The following is an 18,288-nucleotide window of genomic DNA, read 5'->3' on the forward strand; positions in this document are numbered from 1 at the left end:
GGACAGGACAGGGACGGTCAGGGCAGGTCCCCCCGAAGCCTGAGCCACCCAGGCCGCGGCAGAGGGAGGGCACAGGTGCTCGGGGCCAACCTGCAGCCAGGCCATGGGCCATGAAGCCCAGCCTCAGAATCCACTTCCAAGCCAGATGTGCCCACAGGAACCTTCCAGAACAAGCAAGGAGGGAGGGTCTCAGGCTGGACGTGCACTGGATTCTCCCACATTAGCTGCACTCAGTCTCCAGACCACCTGCCTGAGCAGACTTTCCTCCTCCTGCAACAAGCTCACTTCCAGCAACATGATGAGTAATGAAAGCGGTTCGAGGACCTGACCTCTGACCGCCCCCAACTGAAGCGCTTCACAGCATTCGGTTTTCTGTCCACCATCACCGGCAGTGTCCCTACTAGGCTGAGCAGCGCCCACACCTGCCTGTTCCTCCCCGTCCACACAGTCTAGCACACAATAGATGAGCCCCCATCTGCCCTTGGAGATGAACTGCCCTGCCCGGTTTGGACAGGAGGGAAACTGAGGCTCTGGGACAGCAGAAGGTAAGGCGGCTCCACCTTCGACAAGCCAAAGAGAGCTCCCCTCCTCTCCTCCCCCTCCTTTCTCTTCCCAAACCCAGAGGGAGGAGGTCCCTGCACCAGGTCACCCTGCTGCCCCTTCTCTTCTTTAGGAATGAGGATTTTAGGCCCATCTGCTATTAATCACTAACGATTTGGTGGGTAAGCTCTGTGTGTGTGTGTGTGTGTGTGTTCGCAAGTGCGCGTGGGTGTACTTAGCACGCCTGGGGGTAGTATTAAGGAGCAAAGAAAAGAAGCTCCGGTGCTGGAAGCTATGACTAACGAGAAATCATGCAGAAATTAAGCAGGGAAAATAGGACTAAAAAGGTCTTTCATTTCATTCTTGCAAAGCTGGAGAAGAATGGGCAGGCTTGTCTCCAGAACTGGGTTTCAAGAAGCAGCAGCTATGGGGTTAATGACAGTTCCCTTCCTCACAGGACACAGCGTTCTGTCCATCCAGCACCCACTCTCCTATCCTGAGAAAGAGCCCCTCGATTTGCCTCAGGGAACACTCTCCCCTGCTCTGTCTGCAGGTTTGGGGGTACAGGGCTGTGATCCCACCCATTGCCCAGGGCCTGGTCACCACTGGGCCAGAGGTATGGGTCCAGCAAGGGTGCTGGACCCAAGCTGCACCAATGAGGCTCAGTTCGGAGACTTTTGCTGGAACCACCAGGAAAAATCGCTCTCTTCCTGGGCTGGGAAGACAGCAAGCCCGTGTGTGAGGCCAAGGCAGTAGGATGGAATGAGAGAGATGCTGGGGAGTTCCCGCTGTGGCTCAGTGGTTAACGAATCTGACTAAGAACCATGAGGTTGCAGGTTCAATCCCTGGCCTTGCTCAGTGGGTTGGGGATCCAGCCTTGCTGTGAGCTGTGGTGTAGGGTGCAGATGCGGCTCGGATCCTGCATTGCTGTGGCTCTGGCGTAGGCCAGCGGCTACAGCTCCAATTTGACCCTTAGCCTGGGAACCTCCATATGCCGAGGGAGCGGCTCTAGAAAATGCAAAAAGACAAGAAAAAAAAAAGAGAGAGAGAGAGAGAGACGCTGAAAAATAGGGTTTGAGTCCCTGGATGCAGCCCCACTCCTGTGACCTCACCACCTGCTTCCTTTTCCAGTTTAAAGTGCTTTGGGTACCAGCGCTGAAGCTTAGCACCAAGATTCCAACTCAAGAGAGGGACGGCTCAGGTCACAGTCTCACAGGTTGTCACACGGAACATCCTCATCCTGGCTGGAATCTCTCTTCCAACACCGAGAAAGTTCTTTCTGGCTATAAACCAGCCAGGCCTGGAGCAAAGCACACCCTCACCCCAGAGAGCCAGAAGCTGCTCTTACCTCGTCAGCCAGGAGAAAGAGCTTCTCCTCCCAGGCAAAATGAATCACGTCCTCGATGCACTTTCTGCTCTGCACCTGACCTGCAAAGTCCCCAGACAAAAGCAGAAGGGAGGTTTTAACACTGTTTGCATTGTCCCTTGGTAAGACCCCCAACCAGAATCCCTTGGCGTCTGATCCCTCAGGGCTCAGACCACCCTGCCTCGCTGCACCAGATGGGGTGTAAACCTATCCCTCTGACTCACAGAAGCTGGCCACGTGGAGCAAGCAGTGTTTCACACTCAACTTTCTTATCCTTTTTTTTTTGTCTTTTTGCCTTTTCTTGAGCTGCACCCATGGCATATGGAGGTTCCCAGGCTAGGGGTCGAATCAGAGCTGAAGCTGCCAGCCTATGCCAGAGCCACAGCAACGCGGGATCCGAGCCGCCGTCTGTGACCTACACCACAGCTCATGGCAACGCCGGATCCTTAACCCACTGAGCAAGGCGAGGGATCGAACCCCCAACCTCATGGTTCCTGGTTGGATTCGTTAACCACTGCGCCACAATGGGAACTCCCTCGACTTTCTTATTCTTATCAGAGGTGCGCGTGCGTATAGGGTGGGGTATATTTGTCTTGCTCTGTGGTGGAGGACAGGAAGGCATGGGGGTGTCATCAAGAGCAGGGAAATAGGGAGTTCTCATTGCGGCTCAATGGTAATGAACCCAGCTAGTTCCAGGAGGGCACAGCTTCGATCCCCAGGCTCGCTCAGTGGGTTAAAGGATCCGGTGTTGCTGTCAGCTGCCGTGTAGGTCATAAGGTGAGGCTCGGATCCAGCATTGCTGTGGCTGTGACCCCTAGCCTGTGATTGGACCCCTAGCCTGGGAACTTCCATATGCCATGGGTGCGTCACCCCCACCTCCCACCCCAAAAAAGAGCAGGAAAATAAAGCTGAAGGTGTTAAATGATCCAGTCCCGCAGTGGCAACACCATGAGAACTGCACTGGTGACACTTTCTCCCCACACGAGATCCATATGGCAGGGACACGATCTGAGGGCTCAGCACCCATGCTCAAAACCAGCACCAGAGGAAGTGGCTAAACCAATGAGCCCACCCACCAGCTCTGGCTTCTCCCATCAGTGGCTACTTGGGAGCTGTGCTCCTGAGGATGTGACCAAGCCCCACAGTGTCCTTGTCAGGGCCTCCCTTCAGGGCTGGACCCAACACTTCACCCATCTTTGAGAAGTGAGTGCAAACAGCAAAGTATTCACCCCTCAGTTCACAGCAAAGACAGTGGGTTTAGGTGGGAAAAGGAATAAATGCAACAAGGTGGAAAACTTTTCCCACTATCTCCTGAGGCCACTGTGAGTGTGGCACTGGGCTCTCTGAGGTCTCACTGAGCTTCTGCAAAAGCACTCATCAGGCTTGTGGACTTCTAGCAAAAGGCTACTTCTTTTTTGCTGTTGTCGTTGCTTTTTAGGGCTGCACCCTTGGCATATGGAGGTTCCCAGGCCAGGGGTCCAATCAGAGCTGCAGCTGCCAGTCCACACCACAGCCACAGCAACACCGGATCTGAGCCATATCTGCAACCTACACGACAGCTCACGGCAACGCCGGATCCTTAACACACTGAGCAAGGCCAGGGATCAAAATGGCAACCTCATGGTTCCTAGTTGGATTAATTTCCGCTGCGCCATGATGGGAACTCCTGTTTCTTTACACAAATGTGCATCTATGGATGTTATGTATATATCTACGCGTGTATGTATGTGCACATGCGTTATTTATATATGCATATGTATCTTTTTTTTTTTTTTTTAAGGGCCGCACCGGTGGCATCTGGGCGTTCCCAGGCTAGGGGCTGAATCGGAGCTGCAGCTGCCAGCCTACACCACAGCCACAGCAATGAGGGATCCAAGCTGTGTCTGCAACCTACACCACTGCTCAGGGCAATGCCAGATCCTTGACCCACTGAGCAAGGCCAGGGATCAAGCCCATGTCCTCATGGATACTAGTCCGGTTCATTACCACTGAGCCACAGTGGGAACTGCCGAATATTATCTTGATGCAAAGCAATATGCAGAATATGTTACATTTTGGTTACAAATAAAAGTAGCTACCAAACAAACTTTAAAATATTTTGTTCAAGTTCTGTGAAAAAAGTCCTTGGTGATTTGATAGGGATTGCACTGAATCTGCATATTGCCTTAGGTAGTATAGTCATTTTGATAATATCAACTCTTCCAATCCAAGAGCATGGTATGCCTTTCCATCTAATTGTGTCATCTTTGATTTCTTTCATCAGTGTCTTACAGTTTTCAGAGTACAGGTCTTTTGTCTCGTTAGGTAGGTTTACTCCTAGGTATTTTATTCTCTTGGATGCGATGGTGAACGGGATTGGTTCCCTAAGTTCCCTTTCTGATCTTTCAATCCCACTCCTGGGCATCTATCCAGAGAAAACCATGACTTGCAAAGACACATGTACTCCAATGTTCATTGCAGCACTATTTTCAATAGTCAAGACATGGAAACAACCTAAATGTCCATTGACAGAGGAGTGAATCAAGAAGATGTGGTACATATACACAATGGAATATTACTCAGCCATTAAAAGGAATGGAATACCGGCATTTTTGGCAACATGGATGGACCTAGAAACTATCATGCTAAGTGAAGTCAGCCATACAATGAGACACCAACATCAAATGCTTTCACTGACATGTGGAATCTGAAAAAAGGACAGACTGAACTTCTTTGCAGAACAGATGCTGACTCACAGACATTGAAAAACTCATGGTCTCCAGAGGAGACAGTTTGAGGGGTGGGGGACATGCTTGGGTTGTGGGATGGAAATCCTGTGAAATTGGATTGCGATAATCATTATACAACAGATGTGGTAAATTCATTGAGTAATAAACACACATACACACACACACACACACAAAACAACAAATAAAAGTAGCTATATTCTTTGTGTGTATGTGTGAATTCCTGGGCCAGAAATCAAATCTGAGCCACAGTAGTGGCAACACCAGATCCTTAACTGAATGCACCACAGCAGGAATTCCATATATATATTTAAAAAAAAGAAAAAATGGAGTTCCCATCATGGCATAGCAGAAACGAATCCAACTAGGAACGATGAGGTTGCGAGTTTGATCCCTAGCGTCACTCAGTGGGTTAATGATCCAGCGTTGCCGTGAGCTGTCGTGTAGGTTGCAGATATGGCTCAGATCCGGTGTTGCTGTGGCTGTGGTGTGGACTGGCAGCTGCAGCTCTGATTGGACCTCTGGCCTGGGAACCTCCATATGCCGCGGGTGCAGCCCTAAAAAGGACAAAAGGCAAAAAAAAAAGAAAGAAAGAAAAAAGAAATATATAGGAATTCCATGTTTTTTTGTTTGTTTGTTTGTTTGTTTTGCTGTGCTTGAGGCAGAAGGAAGTTCCCAGGCCAAGGATCAAACCTGTGCCACAGCAGTGACAACACCAGATCTTTAACCCACAGAGCTAAATGGGAACTCCAAAAATCACTATATTCTTATCTGTGTGAGAACACTAAGTCTTAGAAAAAAAATATAGATGTATCTTATAAGAACATTGTATGGTTCAGCTAGGATTTCAGACTTAAACTATGTAAGTACCTTTACTAAGGGACCAACCTGTCTTCTGCCAAGCAAGCACCACCTGGCCTCCCTAGGAAGCAAGCTTAGGGCTCTGGGAATGGGGCAGGGTGGCAGCTCTGGATGCTACAAGGAACCAGCCACTGTCCCCACAGACATGAAAGGCTAAATTTCCTGCTACAAAAGCCCTTGGTCTTCCCTCCCAGGGCTGCCATCACAAAGTGTATCCTGACAGAAGGCAAGCAAAGATCCGAGCACCAAGAATGTCAAACCATATGCACATAAGACCAGGGAGAGAGCAAAGACCTGAGTGTGGGCCAGGCCCCAGGAAGCCCAAGGCTCGGGAGAGGAAAGGAGACCTGCTGTGCCCAAAAAATGTCCCTGGTGCGGGTGATACCACCTGGAGGACAAGGACAGAGTCCTTATTTCTCTCCAGTGCCCAGGGCAAAGCCGTCACTCAGAACGTGCCTGCAGAGCCAATGGACAGACAAACACAAGTAGCAGTGCAGGAGAGTCACATGGGCTCAAAGGGCAGGGCACAGCTGTGCCCAGTGTGGGAGACATGAGCCCACCTCATAGAAGAGGTGGCTCTGCTAGAGGCCTCGAAGGCCAGAGAAGGGTCTGTCACATGTCCAGAAACCAGGCCAAAAGGAGCTTCCCACAACCTAACAAGAATACCCATCGTGTGCAGCCCAGCATCTTCCGTTCTCCGAGTAACAGCACTCAGCTGCCCTCTGGGAAGTCCCTCTCTTTAAACTCCAGCAGGGGATATGGGACACAGACCTGGTCAGTCTCAGTGATATGACTAGTTCAGACACAGGCAGGTGTTCCAGTGAGAGTCTGGCTTGGGGCTTTTTTTTTTTTTTGTCTTTTTGCTATTTCTTGGGCCGCTCCCGCGGCATATGGAGGTTCCCAGGCTAGGGGTCGAATTGGAGTTGTAGCCACCGGCCTACACCAGAGCCACAGCAACACGGGATCCGAGCTGTGTCTGCAACCTACACCACAGCTCACGGCAACGCTGGATCCTTAACCCACTGAGCAAGGCCAGGGACCGAACCTGCAACCTCATGGTTCCTAGTCGTATTCATTAACCACTGCACCACGAAGGGAACTCCTGGCTTGGGGCTTTTGCTGAAACTATGAGCGAGGCTCTCTGCCTGGGGGACGCCTAACGGGTGGGCAAAGGCTGGGCCTGCTGAAGGCCATTCCCAGAACAGATGCTTCCTGAGTAGGACTCCAGCCCAGAGACAAGCAGAGCTGGGAAATGGCCTGACGTCCCCAGGACAGGGACACTGACTCAAGTGTGCTGCTTTACCCTGGACTTCAGAGATCCACTCCCTTCGGTCCTAAGACGAGTTTCTATCTTGAAACCCAAAGAGCCCTGGCTAACTAATGCCCCAGTCCATTTTAACATTTTTTAGCTGAAGCGGTCACAGTGTGTCATCCAGACAATTACAGGGTTATTTGGGGTGAGTTTCTATTTTCCACCCCCCATGTTGCAGTAGTGGATTTTTCCCACATTATGGTTCCAGAGAGCCTGCTCATAACGTTATTCTTTTTTTTTCCTTTTCTCTTTTTTTGCCATTTCTTGGGCTGCTCCCCGTGGCATGCAGAGGTTCCCAGGCTAGGGGTCGAATTGGAGCTGCAGCCACCTGCCTACGCCAGAGCCACAGCAATGTGGTATCTGAGCCACGTCTGCAACCCACACCACAGCCCACTGAACAAGGCCAGGGATCGAACCCGCAACCTCATGGTTCTTTGTCAGATTTGTTAACCACTGCACCACGATGGGAACGCCTCGTAAAGTTATTCTTTAGAAAAACTTTTTATATTAATATACACACACATGACCCCCTTTGACCTAAAGCAGGGAAGTCTCTGGAGCAGTAATTTCTCCCCAGACAGCCAGGCGAAGTTTTATAATAAGCACCTGGCCGAGAAATTACCAACCCTATGATGTAAACTAGGTACACAGAATATTTCCTAACATGTAGGACCTAGTATTCCCAGTGTAGGACCAGTAGCGTCAGCATTACCTGGAAACTTCTTAGAATGCAAATTTTGGGGAGTTCCAACTGTGGCGCAGTGGGTTAAGGACCAGCGTTGCTGCAGCTGGGGCTCTGATCCCTGGCCTGGGAACTCCCATATGTCATGGGTATGGCTAAAAAAGAAAAGAAATGCAAAATTTCAAGCCTCACCCCAGCCTAATTACAACAGAATGCCTAGAATTGGGGCCCAGTTTGTTTTTCTGGGGTTTTTTTGGGCTGTGCCTACAGCATGCAGAAGTTCCAGGGCCAGGGATCAAATTATGCCACAGCAAGACAATCCTGGATCCTTAATCCACCGAGCCTCCAAGGAACTCCCCTAGTTTGTTTGTTTTTTTCTTTTTGTCTTTTTAGGGCCACACCCGTGATGCATGGAGGTTCCCAGGCTCTAGGGATTGAATTGGAGCCGCAGCTGCCAGCCGACACCACAGCCACAGCAACATGGGATCTGAGCTATGTGTGCGACCTACACCACAGCTCACGGCAACGCTGGATCCTTAACCCACTGAGCGAGGCCAGGGATCGAACCTGAGTCCTCAGGGATACTCGTCAGGTTCATTAACTACTGACCCATGACGGGAACTCCTCCCCAGTCTGTTTCTTTAACAAGCTCAAGTGTTAGAACCATTGTCCTAGAGCACTGCATCTCCTCCTCCGCTGCACGGGAATATTGGTGCCTGGGCCCCATCCCCAGAGATTCTGGGGTGCGACCTGGCCTTCGACATTTTTAAAAGCTCCCTTTGTGATTCAACCAGGATTGAGAATCCGGCTCTGTCATTTTCATACATTTTCCTACTGCACCCGGTTAGAAGCGCCATCCCTTCCCCCAAGCAGTGGGCGTAAATAAACCAGCTGCACCCATTTTCTGCACTCAGGAATTCAAGTGGCGCGTTCAGCTGATTGGAGCATCATTTGATGTTCCCAAGAAGCAGATTCCACAATCAACTCCACCACGCTTTGGCCCTGCCCCAGTGCATCTGAACAAAGGAGGAGAGAGAAGCCCTTGTTCTCCACATCTGAACAGCATCGGGAGCACATGAAGCCAGCAGCCCGGAAAGATCAAAACGGGCAGAACTGTGCATTCATTTTTTTTCTAAAGAAAAATATGCAAAATTAGGAGTTCTTTTCAACTTCTGCAAATAGGTTTTTGGGGTTTGTTTGCTTTTGTTTTTAATATGGCATTTCCTTTTTAGGCCTCAGAATACATAGCAATGCTGCATCACAGAAAAACCAAAAGAGCACACACCAGCAACCTGAAAACTGGTTCAGAAAAACAAGTGGGAGTGAAGGTAAAATGAGCGCTGTGATTAATGGTGATGCTTTGTGTGTGACCTCAAAGAGAAGAGTCTTTGCAAATGCAAGAACAGGAAAAAAACAAAACAAAACAAAACAAAAAAACCCCAAAGCTAGTCTTAGTACAACCCTGCTTGAGAAAAACGCCTGCATTTGTTCACCTCCTAAGGTGGCCTGCTATGGCTTTATGTTAGCAAATCTGGAACTGGACTGAGACCCTGAGAGCAGAGAGGACTTCATCCTTTCTTTTTCTTTTTTTCTTTTTTGTCTTTTTAGGGCTACATCCTGGGCATGTGGAAATTCCCAGGCTAGGGGTCGAATCAGAGCTGTAGCCACCGGCCTACTCCACAGACACAGCAACGCCAGATCCGAGCTGCATCCTCGACCTTCGACCTAAGGCAACACCAGATCCTTGAACCCAATGATCGACGACAGAGATGGAACCTGCATCCTCACGGACACTACGCTGGGTTCTTAACCCACTGAGCCACTATGGGAACTCCTATTTCTTAGCTCTTTCATGTCTAGATGGTCCAAAATTCCAGCCCCCTACCCCCACCTCCCCCCCACCCCCCGCAATTAACCCCCAAGGAAGTGAAGCACAGACCTGTGGGGTTCCCGGGGTTGATGATGCACAGCACCTTGGGGTTACAGTGCTCTTTGGCCTGCCGTACGGCCCGCCGGAGCTCGTTCACATTCAGGGCCCAGCAGTTGTCCTCATCCAGGTAATAGTTCACCTGGATGGCGTCAAGTTCGGAGATGACGGCAGAGTAGAGGGGGTACTGCGGGATGGGGATCATCACGCCCGTCCGGGACTTGCCACCCCCGGAGACCAGGATCTTCAGGATCGTCTGCAACCGAGAAGTCATCTCTTACTGGGCCCCGGGGGGCCGGCCGGCCGGCCGGCAGACAAGCAGGAAGGCCCCAACCCCAGCCTTGCACCAGACACCCCACTGCTTGCATCCAGCACAGCCCCATGGGAGTTGCTGAACTTCCGAGTCTCACTTTCCCCATCTGTAAAATGAGTCTGCTATGAGATAGAAGCAGAATGCTTTCAAGCTCTTCGCCCAGCATATGGCATATAAAGACTCAATCTCGGTAGTATTTTTTAGAGGTCTCTTAAAGCAGCAGCCCACAAACTGCCCCATCTCAGAATCACTCTGACCTCACCCCTGAAACTCGTTCTGTAATGTCTGGGGTGGAGCCCAGGAATCTGTCTGGTCCGCAACTCTCAGTGCCCAAGGTTGGACAGACCCCTGAACAAGGAAGGCACTGTTGAAATGGGATAAATTAGGTACCCAGACACTGCCACCAGGTGGCACTTCAACCTGGCTGTTCCCAACGCTGAGTGGGCCCTTTGTTCCAAGGATTCTTGAGAAACCAGGTTAGGGGAGTCCTGTGGGGCATCCGTGGAGGCGGCAAGAATTCACTGAATTAATAAACCCAAACTCTCTTCTGGGCAAGTCCACACATTACACACAGGCTTAGCCTCTTTCTCAGGCTCAGCTCCTTGCTGCACTGGGTGAAAAACTTCAATGATTTGATTCTTCCCACTGAATCTTTTTTTTTTAAAAAGCTGAACCCATGGCATAAGGAAGTTCCCGGGCTATGGGCAGAACTGGAGCTACAGACCCACACCACAGCCACAGCCACATGGGATCCGAGCCACAACTGTGACCTACACCACAGCTTGCAGTAATGCTATATCTTTAACCCACTAGGCAAGGCCAGGGATCAAACCCATATCCTTGCAGAGACAAGTCAGGTTCTTAACCTACTGAGCCACTGTGCCACAATGAGAATTCCCTTCTCACTGAAACTTGAGGACACCTCCCTCCCCCTCCTCTGGGACCACAGGGAACACAGGGCCATAGGGGAACATAGGGCCCACTCGGGACCTGTCCCTGGCATTTGGGATCGGCACTGGGATCGCTTCCCTGGGAGGGAAGTGGGGCCTTGATGGCAGAATAGAGTGGAGAGGCCATGGTTGGAGCCTGAGTTACACCAGAATCCCAAATGCTATGAGAGGCTGACTGAGAGAACACAGACCACTCACGGCATGTGGGCCTCATGGGCTCCAGTAAGAAAGGACTAAAGCATTCAACAGACATCAAAAGCAAGAACCTTGGAGGTCAAGAAACACAGATCACCCCATTAAAAGGAGGTCAGACAGCACAAGCTCCCTGCGTCGAGAGGATTAGTGAGTGGTGGGTGGGGATGAGCTGCAAGGGAACAGAGACCAAGGGTCCCTCAAATCCTTCTGCCCGAGTTCAGCCCCTCCTGCCCAGGAACCCTTGATACCAGCCCCTTTTCATCTTGTCCACAGCGACCCCTGCATAGAGCCACTTCTCTTCCTCCTAAATGCTCCCTCACACCTACTGTGTCCACTCCCTGCCAAAATTAAAGCTTAAGAACATATGGAGGGAGTTCCCGTTGTGGTTCAGCGGTTAATGAATCCGACTAGGAACCATGAGGTTGTGGGTTCAATCCCTGACCTTGCTCAGTGGGTTAAGGATCCAGCGTTGCCATGAGCTGTGGTGTGAGTTGCAGACGCGGCTCAGATCCTGTGTTGCTGTGGTTCTGGCATAGACCAGTGGCTACAGCTCCGATTGGACCCCTAGCCTGGGAACCTCCATATGCCACCGGAGCGGCCCAGGCAATGGCAAAGAGCCAAAAAAAAAAAAAAATATGGAGTTCCCATTGTGGCTCAGCAGAAATGAATCTGTCTAGCATCCACGAGGACACAGGTTCGATCCCTGGCCTCGCTCACTAGGTTAAGGATCCAGCATTGCCGTGAGCTGAGGTGTAGGTTGCAGACACAGCTTGGATCTGGCGTTGCTGTGGCTGTGGTATAGGCCGGCAGCAGTACCTCCAATTCGACCCCTAGTCTGGGATTCCCTTATGTGCCTCGGGTGTGGCCCTAAAATACAAACAAAAAAAAAAACCCACAAAAAATAAAATCCAAAAAATTTAAGAACATAAGTCCAGTGTCTGTCTGTCTCCCTTCCTGCTTCAAATCCCTCAGTGGCTCCCACGGCTCTCAGGACAGCTACCCAAATCCTCTGCGTGGCCTCTGAAGTCCTGCAGGACTCAGGCCGACTCAGGCCAAGCCACCCCCGCACCCCCACCTCCCAGCCCACTGCTGGTGACTGGCCCTCACCATGTGTGCCTGTCCCCACCCCCTACCCCATGCTCCATTTCCAAACAGCTCAAGGCCTCTGCACATGATGACCTTCTGCTCAGACTACTCCCCCGCTCTGCCGCCCGCCTCCCTGAGTTCATGCTGACCATCCTGCAGATCTCTATCTGCTCGGCCTTCCTTGGAGAAACCCTCCGGGCCTCCGCAGCCCGCCCCTCCAGGTCAGGGTTCCTGCCACTCCTTCCTGTGCCACTGTGTCTTCTCCAGAAGAGAAACCGAAAGCTTCCAATGTGACAGGTACTCATGTGTTATCAATGCCAGTCTGGTTTGGAAGCAGAGGTTACACGTGTCTGATCTCCCCAGCACCTGGCACAGGGCCTGGCACGAGAAGAACATCGGACGTGCCGAGTGAGAGAATGGCCGATGCCCTGGGATGGGCACCCTCTCGAGTGCCCCGTGACTCCTCCCGGCTGGACCTGCTGGTGCCACCGGGGAGGGAAACCGAGGCTGCAGGAGCATCCAGGTTCACGAAGACCAAACAAGGTAAGGACAGCAGGTACCAGGGTGGGGCAGAGGGCAGGGACCAGAGGGAGGCCAGCTTTTCCTCCTAGGCCTGTCCCCCTGCTAATGGGCCCCCAAGCTCAGCCCTAACATACGGGGCTGCTCTTCGCGTGGGGGAACCGTGGGCAATGAGGAGCCACCCTCTCACGTACAGAAATGCCGTCACTAGCGCCGGTGGTCAGGTAAATGTTGTCTGGGTCTGCAGGCACACCGCCATCCCTCCTGGTGATGTAGGCAGCCACATCTTCACGGATGCAGTTGACGCCCTGGCTAGCGCTGTAGGAGCCTGTAAGACAGCAAGCAAGGCGGTGGCTAGAGGCGGGATGTCTGACCCCCTAGAGTCTGTGACATCCATATAGTTGCTTGGGGGTGGGAGGGTCGGGGAGGTCAGGCAGGTCTCAGGGGGGCCCAACCCCCACTACGCCGGACCCGAATTGTGGCAAGCTGCTTAACCGCCCACTGGGCTCCGTCCACCCATCCTCCCATTCATCTGTCTACCCCCTTTTTTTGCCCACACACCATCCATCCGGCCATCTGCTACCCATATCCATTCATCCACATCCACCTGCCCACCCATCTCTTCATCCAACCGGTATTTACTGAGAACCTACTTAGACATCAAGCATTATTCCCGGCCCTGGCTTCTAACCAGATAAATGGTGCCCTTATGCGTTATCCACCCTACTGGGATTTACATATCTTCTCTGACAGTATGTACCAATACAGCTGGGGTGGCCATGGTTTTTTTTAATTTCCTTTTTTATTTTCATTTTTTGCTTTTTTTTTTTAAGACCGCACCCGCGGCATATGGAGGTTCCCAGGCTAGGGGTTGAATTGAGGATATGGCTGCCGGCCTACACCACAGCCACAGCAACTCAGGATCCAAGCAATGTCTGTGACTTACACCACAGCTCCTGGCAACGCCAGATCCTTGACCCACTGAGCAAGGCCAGGGATGGAACCCGCAACCTCATGGTTCCTAGTTCAATTCGTTTCCACTGCGCCATGATGGGAATGCCTTCATTTATTTTTTTAATTGAAGTATAGTTGACTTACAATGGCACGGTAATGTCTGCTGTATAGCAACGTGATTCCATTATCCATACACATCCATTCTTTGGGGGACTGCGATGCTTTTTTTTTTTGCCATTTCTTGGGCCGCTCCCGTGGCATATGGAAGTTCCTAGGCTAGGGGTCAAATTGGAGCTGTAGCCACCGGCCTACACCAGAGCCACAGCAATGCGGGATCCGAGCCAAATCTGCAACCTACACCACAGCTCATGGCAATGCCGGATCCTTAACCCTCTGAGCAATGCCAGGGATTGAACCTGCAACCTCATGGTTCCTAGTCGGATTCGTTAACCACTGTGCCACGACGGGAACTCTGGGGGACTGCTATGCTTTTATCACTGTTGCTCACACGTGGTTCCACTGAACATGAGAGAACGGTCAACCCCAAAAGGTGCTACCTGCCAGCTCAGGAGTCCAGAGCCCTCAGCAGCATCAACCCAGATTGCTGGGGTGGCTGGACATGAGCCCTCTGCCCCCATCCCATGTCAACAGTCTCCTCAGGCTGCCATTGAGGGTCAAAATCCAGATCACCATTTATAAGACAGTGGTTGAGGGTATTGACAGCAGAGGGGCAGGAAAAAGCCTCCTGCAGTGGTGGGCACTGTTCAGGGTTGTAATCTGGGCAGGGGTCACACAAGTATGCATGCACATAGGTGTTGCACACTAACATTTGTGAATTTTACTATGTTAAAATGTTTAACATTTACTGTGTTGAAGCTTTTTATTTATTTTTTTTATTTTTTACCTTTTAGGCTGTACCCTCAGCATATGAAGTTCCCAGGCTAGGGGTCATATCAGAGCTGCCAGCCTACACCACAGCCACAGCAATGCCAGAATGGAGCCACGCCTGTGACCTATGCTACAGCTCATGGCAATGGCAGATCCCCAACCCACTGAGTGAGGCCAGGGATCAAACCGGCATCCTCATGGATGCTAGTCAGGTTCATTACCGCTGAGCCACAACGGGAACTTCTACATTTTTTTTTTTTTAAATGTCAGGCCATTATTTATGTCTTTAGAAAGAAACTGAAAATAGGTACCTACACAAAATCTCTCTGGAAGGAGACTCAAACTGGTGAGGTGAATTCTCTGGGGCAGTGAACCAGGAGGCTTGGAGTCAGAGGTGGGAGGGAGATCTTTCCTTCTCTATCCTTTTATACCATTTGAATTTCATAACACATTTAAAGAAAACTGTCAGGCCCTCTAAGACTGGCAAAAGTAACCCCAAGAGGCAGGATGGGGCTCTGGAAAGTGGCTGACTCTTTTCTGGGCCTCAGTGCACAGTAGTCCAGGCCCAGCACCCAGGAGGTGCTCACTTTAAGAGTCTGTGTGGAGTTCCCGTAGTGGCTCAGTGGTTAATGAATCCGACTAAGAACCATGAGGTTGCGGGTTTGATCCCTGGCCTTCCTCAGTGGGTTAAGGATCTGGTGTTGCCATGAGCTGTGATGTAGGTTGCAGATGTGGCTCGGATCCCGCATTGCTGTGGCTCTGGTGTAGGCCGGTGGTTACAGCTCCGATTAAACCCCTAGCCTGGGAACCTCCATATGCTGCGAATGCAGCCCTAGAAAAGGCAAAAAGACAAGGGAAAAAAAAAAAAAGAGAGTCTGGGCAGCACTGGGCCCACCCTCCCCCTCGTGGAGTGGGGGAAGAGGAGGGGCTGAACCACTTCTCTAAGGTTCAAGAAGCAAACAATATGTATCAAATCTGGGTGGCGGGTACAGAATCTTGTCATATTACTTAGGGTATTTTAATACATCTGAAATATTTGGGGGTTTTGTTTTTTCACGTCTTACAACACAGATTTTTTTTCTTTTTTTGGCTGTATCCATGACATATGGAAGTTCCTGAGCCAGGGACTGAATCTGAGCCACAGTTGTGACCTCTGCCACAGTTGTGGCAACGCCGGATCCTTAACCCATTGTGACACAGCGGGAACTCCAAAGGTTTATTTCTCGCTCATACAATATTGTCCATTGTGGATGGCTGTAGGTCCACACTGTCTTCACTCCAGGATTTGACTATTTTGTCAGGAAAAAAAAAAAGTGGGGAGGTACAGATGCTGGTGTTAGAGAATCCTTCTCTCACCGGGTGACTTCTCTGCGATCACTCAGAAACCTTCCAGGGCTCCCTAGTCCCTCTGCCCTCTTTCAGTGTCCCCTTCCCCTCCACTCCATGGGGCCTCGCCCTTTCCAGGCCAGCCAAGCCTCCTTGTCTCATCTTCCTGCCTCTAATGCATCTGCTTCCCTGAATTCCCAGGCCTTCCCTGACTGATGAGCTCCCTGCTCCTGGTGGCCATAGACTTTCCAGCTTCTGTTATGCTCTAAGCCACAAACTCATCCTTCAAAGCTCAGATCGAGTCTCGCTCCAGGAGGCCTGAGATACAGCCTCACCCCAGCCATTCTCCCAAGCCTATGATTTTTCCAGTTATTTTATTTTATACAGATGACGCCCTGCCTCCCCATGTTGACTAGAGGGCAGAGACCACTACCTGTTTCTTCTGTGCATCTCTGTAGAGCATCTACCCTCTGCTGGGCCCTATCCCACCACACCCCCAAGTAAGGCCACTGCTGTGAGACTGATGGCAACCTGCCTCCCACGACCCACACACTGGCACCATCACCACTGATGAATCCCTCGGCCTCATCGCACCCAGGCCCTTTCACTCAGTCACGCTCAGTTCATAAACCTCAGGGCCTTTGCACACACCATTTCCTGTCTGGTAGGCATTAGAGATTCTCTTACTCATCTGCCACATGAATCTGAATGCCCCTTTCTCCTGACCCCGCCCCCCCCCATCAGAATCCCTGGTTATAAGGCCACAGCCCTCGGCTTTCTCCAAGAACTCATGAAAATTAGATTATGTTTTCATTTAATTCTTTCTTTCTTTTTTTTCTTTTTTTTTTTTTTTGTCCTTTTAGGGCCACAAACCATGACATATGACATTTCCCAGGCTAGGGGTTGAATTGTTGCTGTAGCTGCCAGCCTACACCACAGGCACAGCAACACTAGATCTGAGCCACATCTGCAACCTACACCACAGTTCATGGCAACGCCGGGTCTTCAACCCACTGAGCGAGGCCAAGGATCAAATCTGCATCCTCGTGATATTAGTTGGGCTCCTTACCACTGAGCCACAATGGGAACTTGCTCATGTTAATTCTCTTTGATGTTTGTTTCTCCCAAATCTGACAGGGAGCTTCATGAACACAGAAACTCCACCTGCCTTGTTCACCAGGGTCCCTCAGAGCCAAGAGCAGTGCCTGGTACGCTCTGGTGTGTGCTCAGACAGGGGCAGGCGAGGGCACCTGTCTCCTGTCTCCCACCTCCCCCAGGTGTGTCCAGGGTTCACCTCCATCCTACTTAAGATCTAGGACACAACCTGAGAACTGGATTATTCATCAAACAAAAAATAAATGAAGCCCCAGTAAGACATAATTTTAAAGGGCACAATAAAAGCATGTCCGGGTGAGCCCTAAGAACTGTGTACATATTTAATAACCCCTCCTGGAGCCAGGGTGGCCCTGGGCATACTGATATTTTCTATCTTCTTTGCTTCGGTGGGCAGGTACTCAGGCTGCCCGGGCCTTAGTTGACAGAGCACCCCCCCCCCCATTGTCCCAGTCTTGGCCAGGACACTGCCCCTCCCCACACAATGGCCAGGAACCGGTAGTGGCCTCTGGGGCAGGGTTTCGCCACACCTGACAAGGGGCACACATGTCAACCTTCCTGCCAGCCCAGGAGGTGGGTACAAAGTACCTCCTAGTTTAAGGATGAGGAAAGAGAGCACCTACCTCACCTGTGCCCATGAGCTCCCGAGAGAGAACTCAGTGCAGGTCCCCCAAACCCCAAAGGCCAACAGCCCTGCTGCTATAACACCCCATATATAGGCACGGACATGGCCTCTCAACCCCATGCCCCCAGCCCTGGTTGACAGAGAATTGCAAAAACTTGTTGATGAGGCTCAGTGCATGGAAAAGGATCCCCTCCCCGTTCCCGACATGCAAGGGGAAGCCCCCTCCCCTCACTTCTGGGTTTCGGTTCCTGGAGTCTCAGGCCCAGGGCCATGGGGTCTGTGAGAAGCGCCTTTGTCCTCTGGGCTGGGCAGGGGGTACAGGAGCAAAGGAGCCTGGAGGCCAGACTTCTGGCCCATTGTGCTGCCCTTTGCCAGCTTGTGGTTGAGGTCTTGCCAAGGTGCTTGCCCCCCACCCCCCCCCATCCAGGCTGGCAGGAAGGAAAGCAAAGGGCAGCCAGCTCCTTCCTGAGAGGGATACCAGGAAGGATACAGACTTGGACAGAGAGGGCTGGTAGGGCGACCAGAGCCAGGAAGGTATGCATAGAGCTCTCCATCAAGAGACAAAGCAGGGAGTTCCCGTTGTGGTGCAGTGGAAACAAACCTGACTAGTATCCATGAAGATGAGGGTTCGATCCCTGGCCTCGCTCAGTAGACTGGGGAGCCAGCGTTGCTGTGGCTGGGGCTGGCAGCTACAGTTCCCCCTATTTGACCCCTAGCCTGGGAACTTCCATATTCCATGGGTAAGGCCCTAAAAAAGCAAAAAAAAAAAAAAAAGAGAGAGAGAGAGAGAGAGCAGAAAAGGAGGAGGGGAAAGGCAGGGAGGTTAACAGAAAAGCCATCCATGGCTGATCCCTTGCTGAACGAACCACATGAATCCCTGCCCCATGTTCTGGAACATTCAGGCA

General features: G+C 51.3%; 1 protein-coding gene across 2 annotated transcripts in view; it reads right to left on the reverse strand.

Moving 5' to 3' along the window:
- Positions 1 to 18,288, reverse strand: part of GPT2 (glutamic--pyruvic transaminase 2) — a 43,769-nt gene that overhangs the window by 13,063 nt on the left and 12,418 nt on the right. For both annotated transcript variants that reach the window (XM_047791784.1, XM_047791783.1), the window contains 3 exons: positions 12,672 to 12,805; positions 9,427 to 9,670; positions 1,889 to 1,968 (listed from right to left, as the gene is read on the reverse strand). In XM_047791784.1, the coding sequence (XP_047647740.1) occupies positions 1,889 to 1,968; positions 9,427 to 9,670; positions 12,672 to 12,805 (458 nt within the window). The remainder of the gene's footprint in view (positions 1 to 1,888; positions 1,969 to 9,426; positions 9,671 to 12,671; positions 12,806 to 18,288) is intronic.

The sequence above is a fragment of the Phacochoerus africanus genome, chromosome 8 (genome assembly GCF_016906955.1).
Source record: "Phacochoerus africanus isolate WHEZ1 chromosome 8, ROS_Pafr_v1, whole genome shotgun sequence".
NCBI classification, from domain to species: Eukaryota; Metazoa; Chordata; class Mammalia; order Artiodactyla; family Suidae; genus Phacochoerus; species Phacochoerus africanus.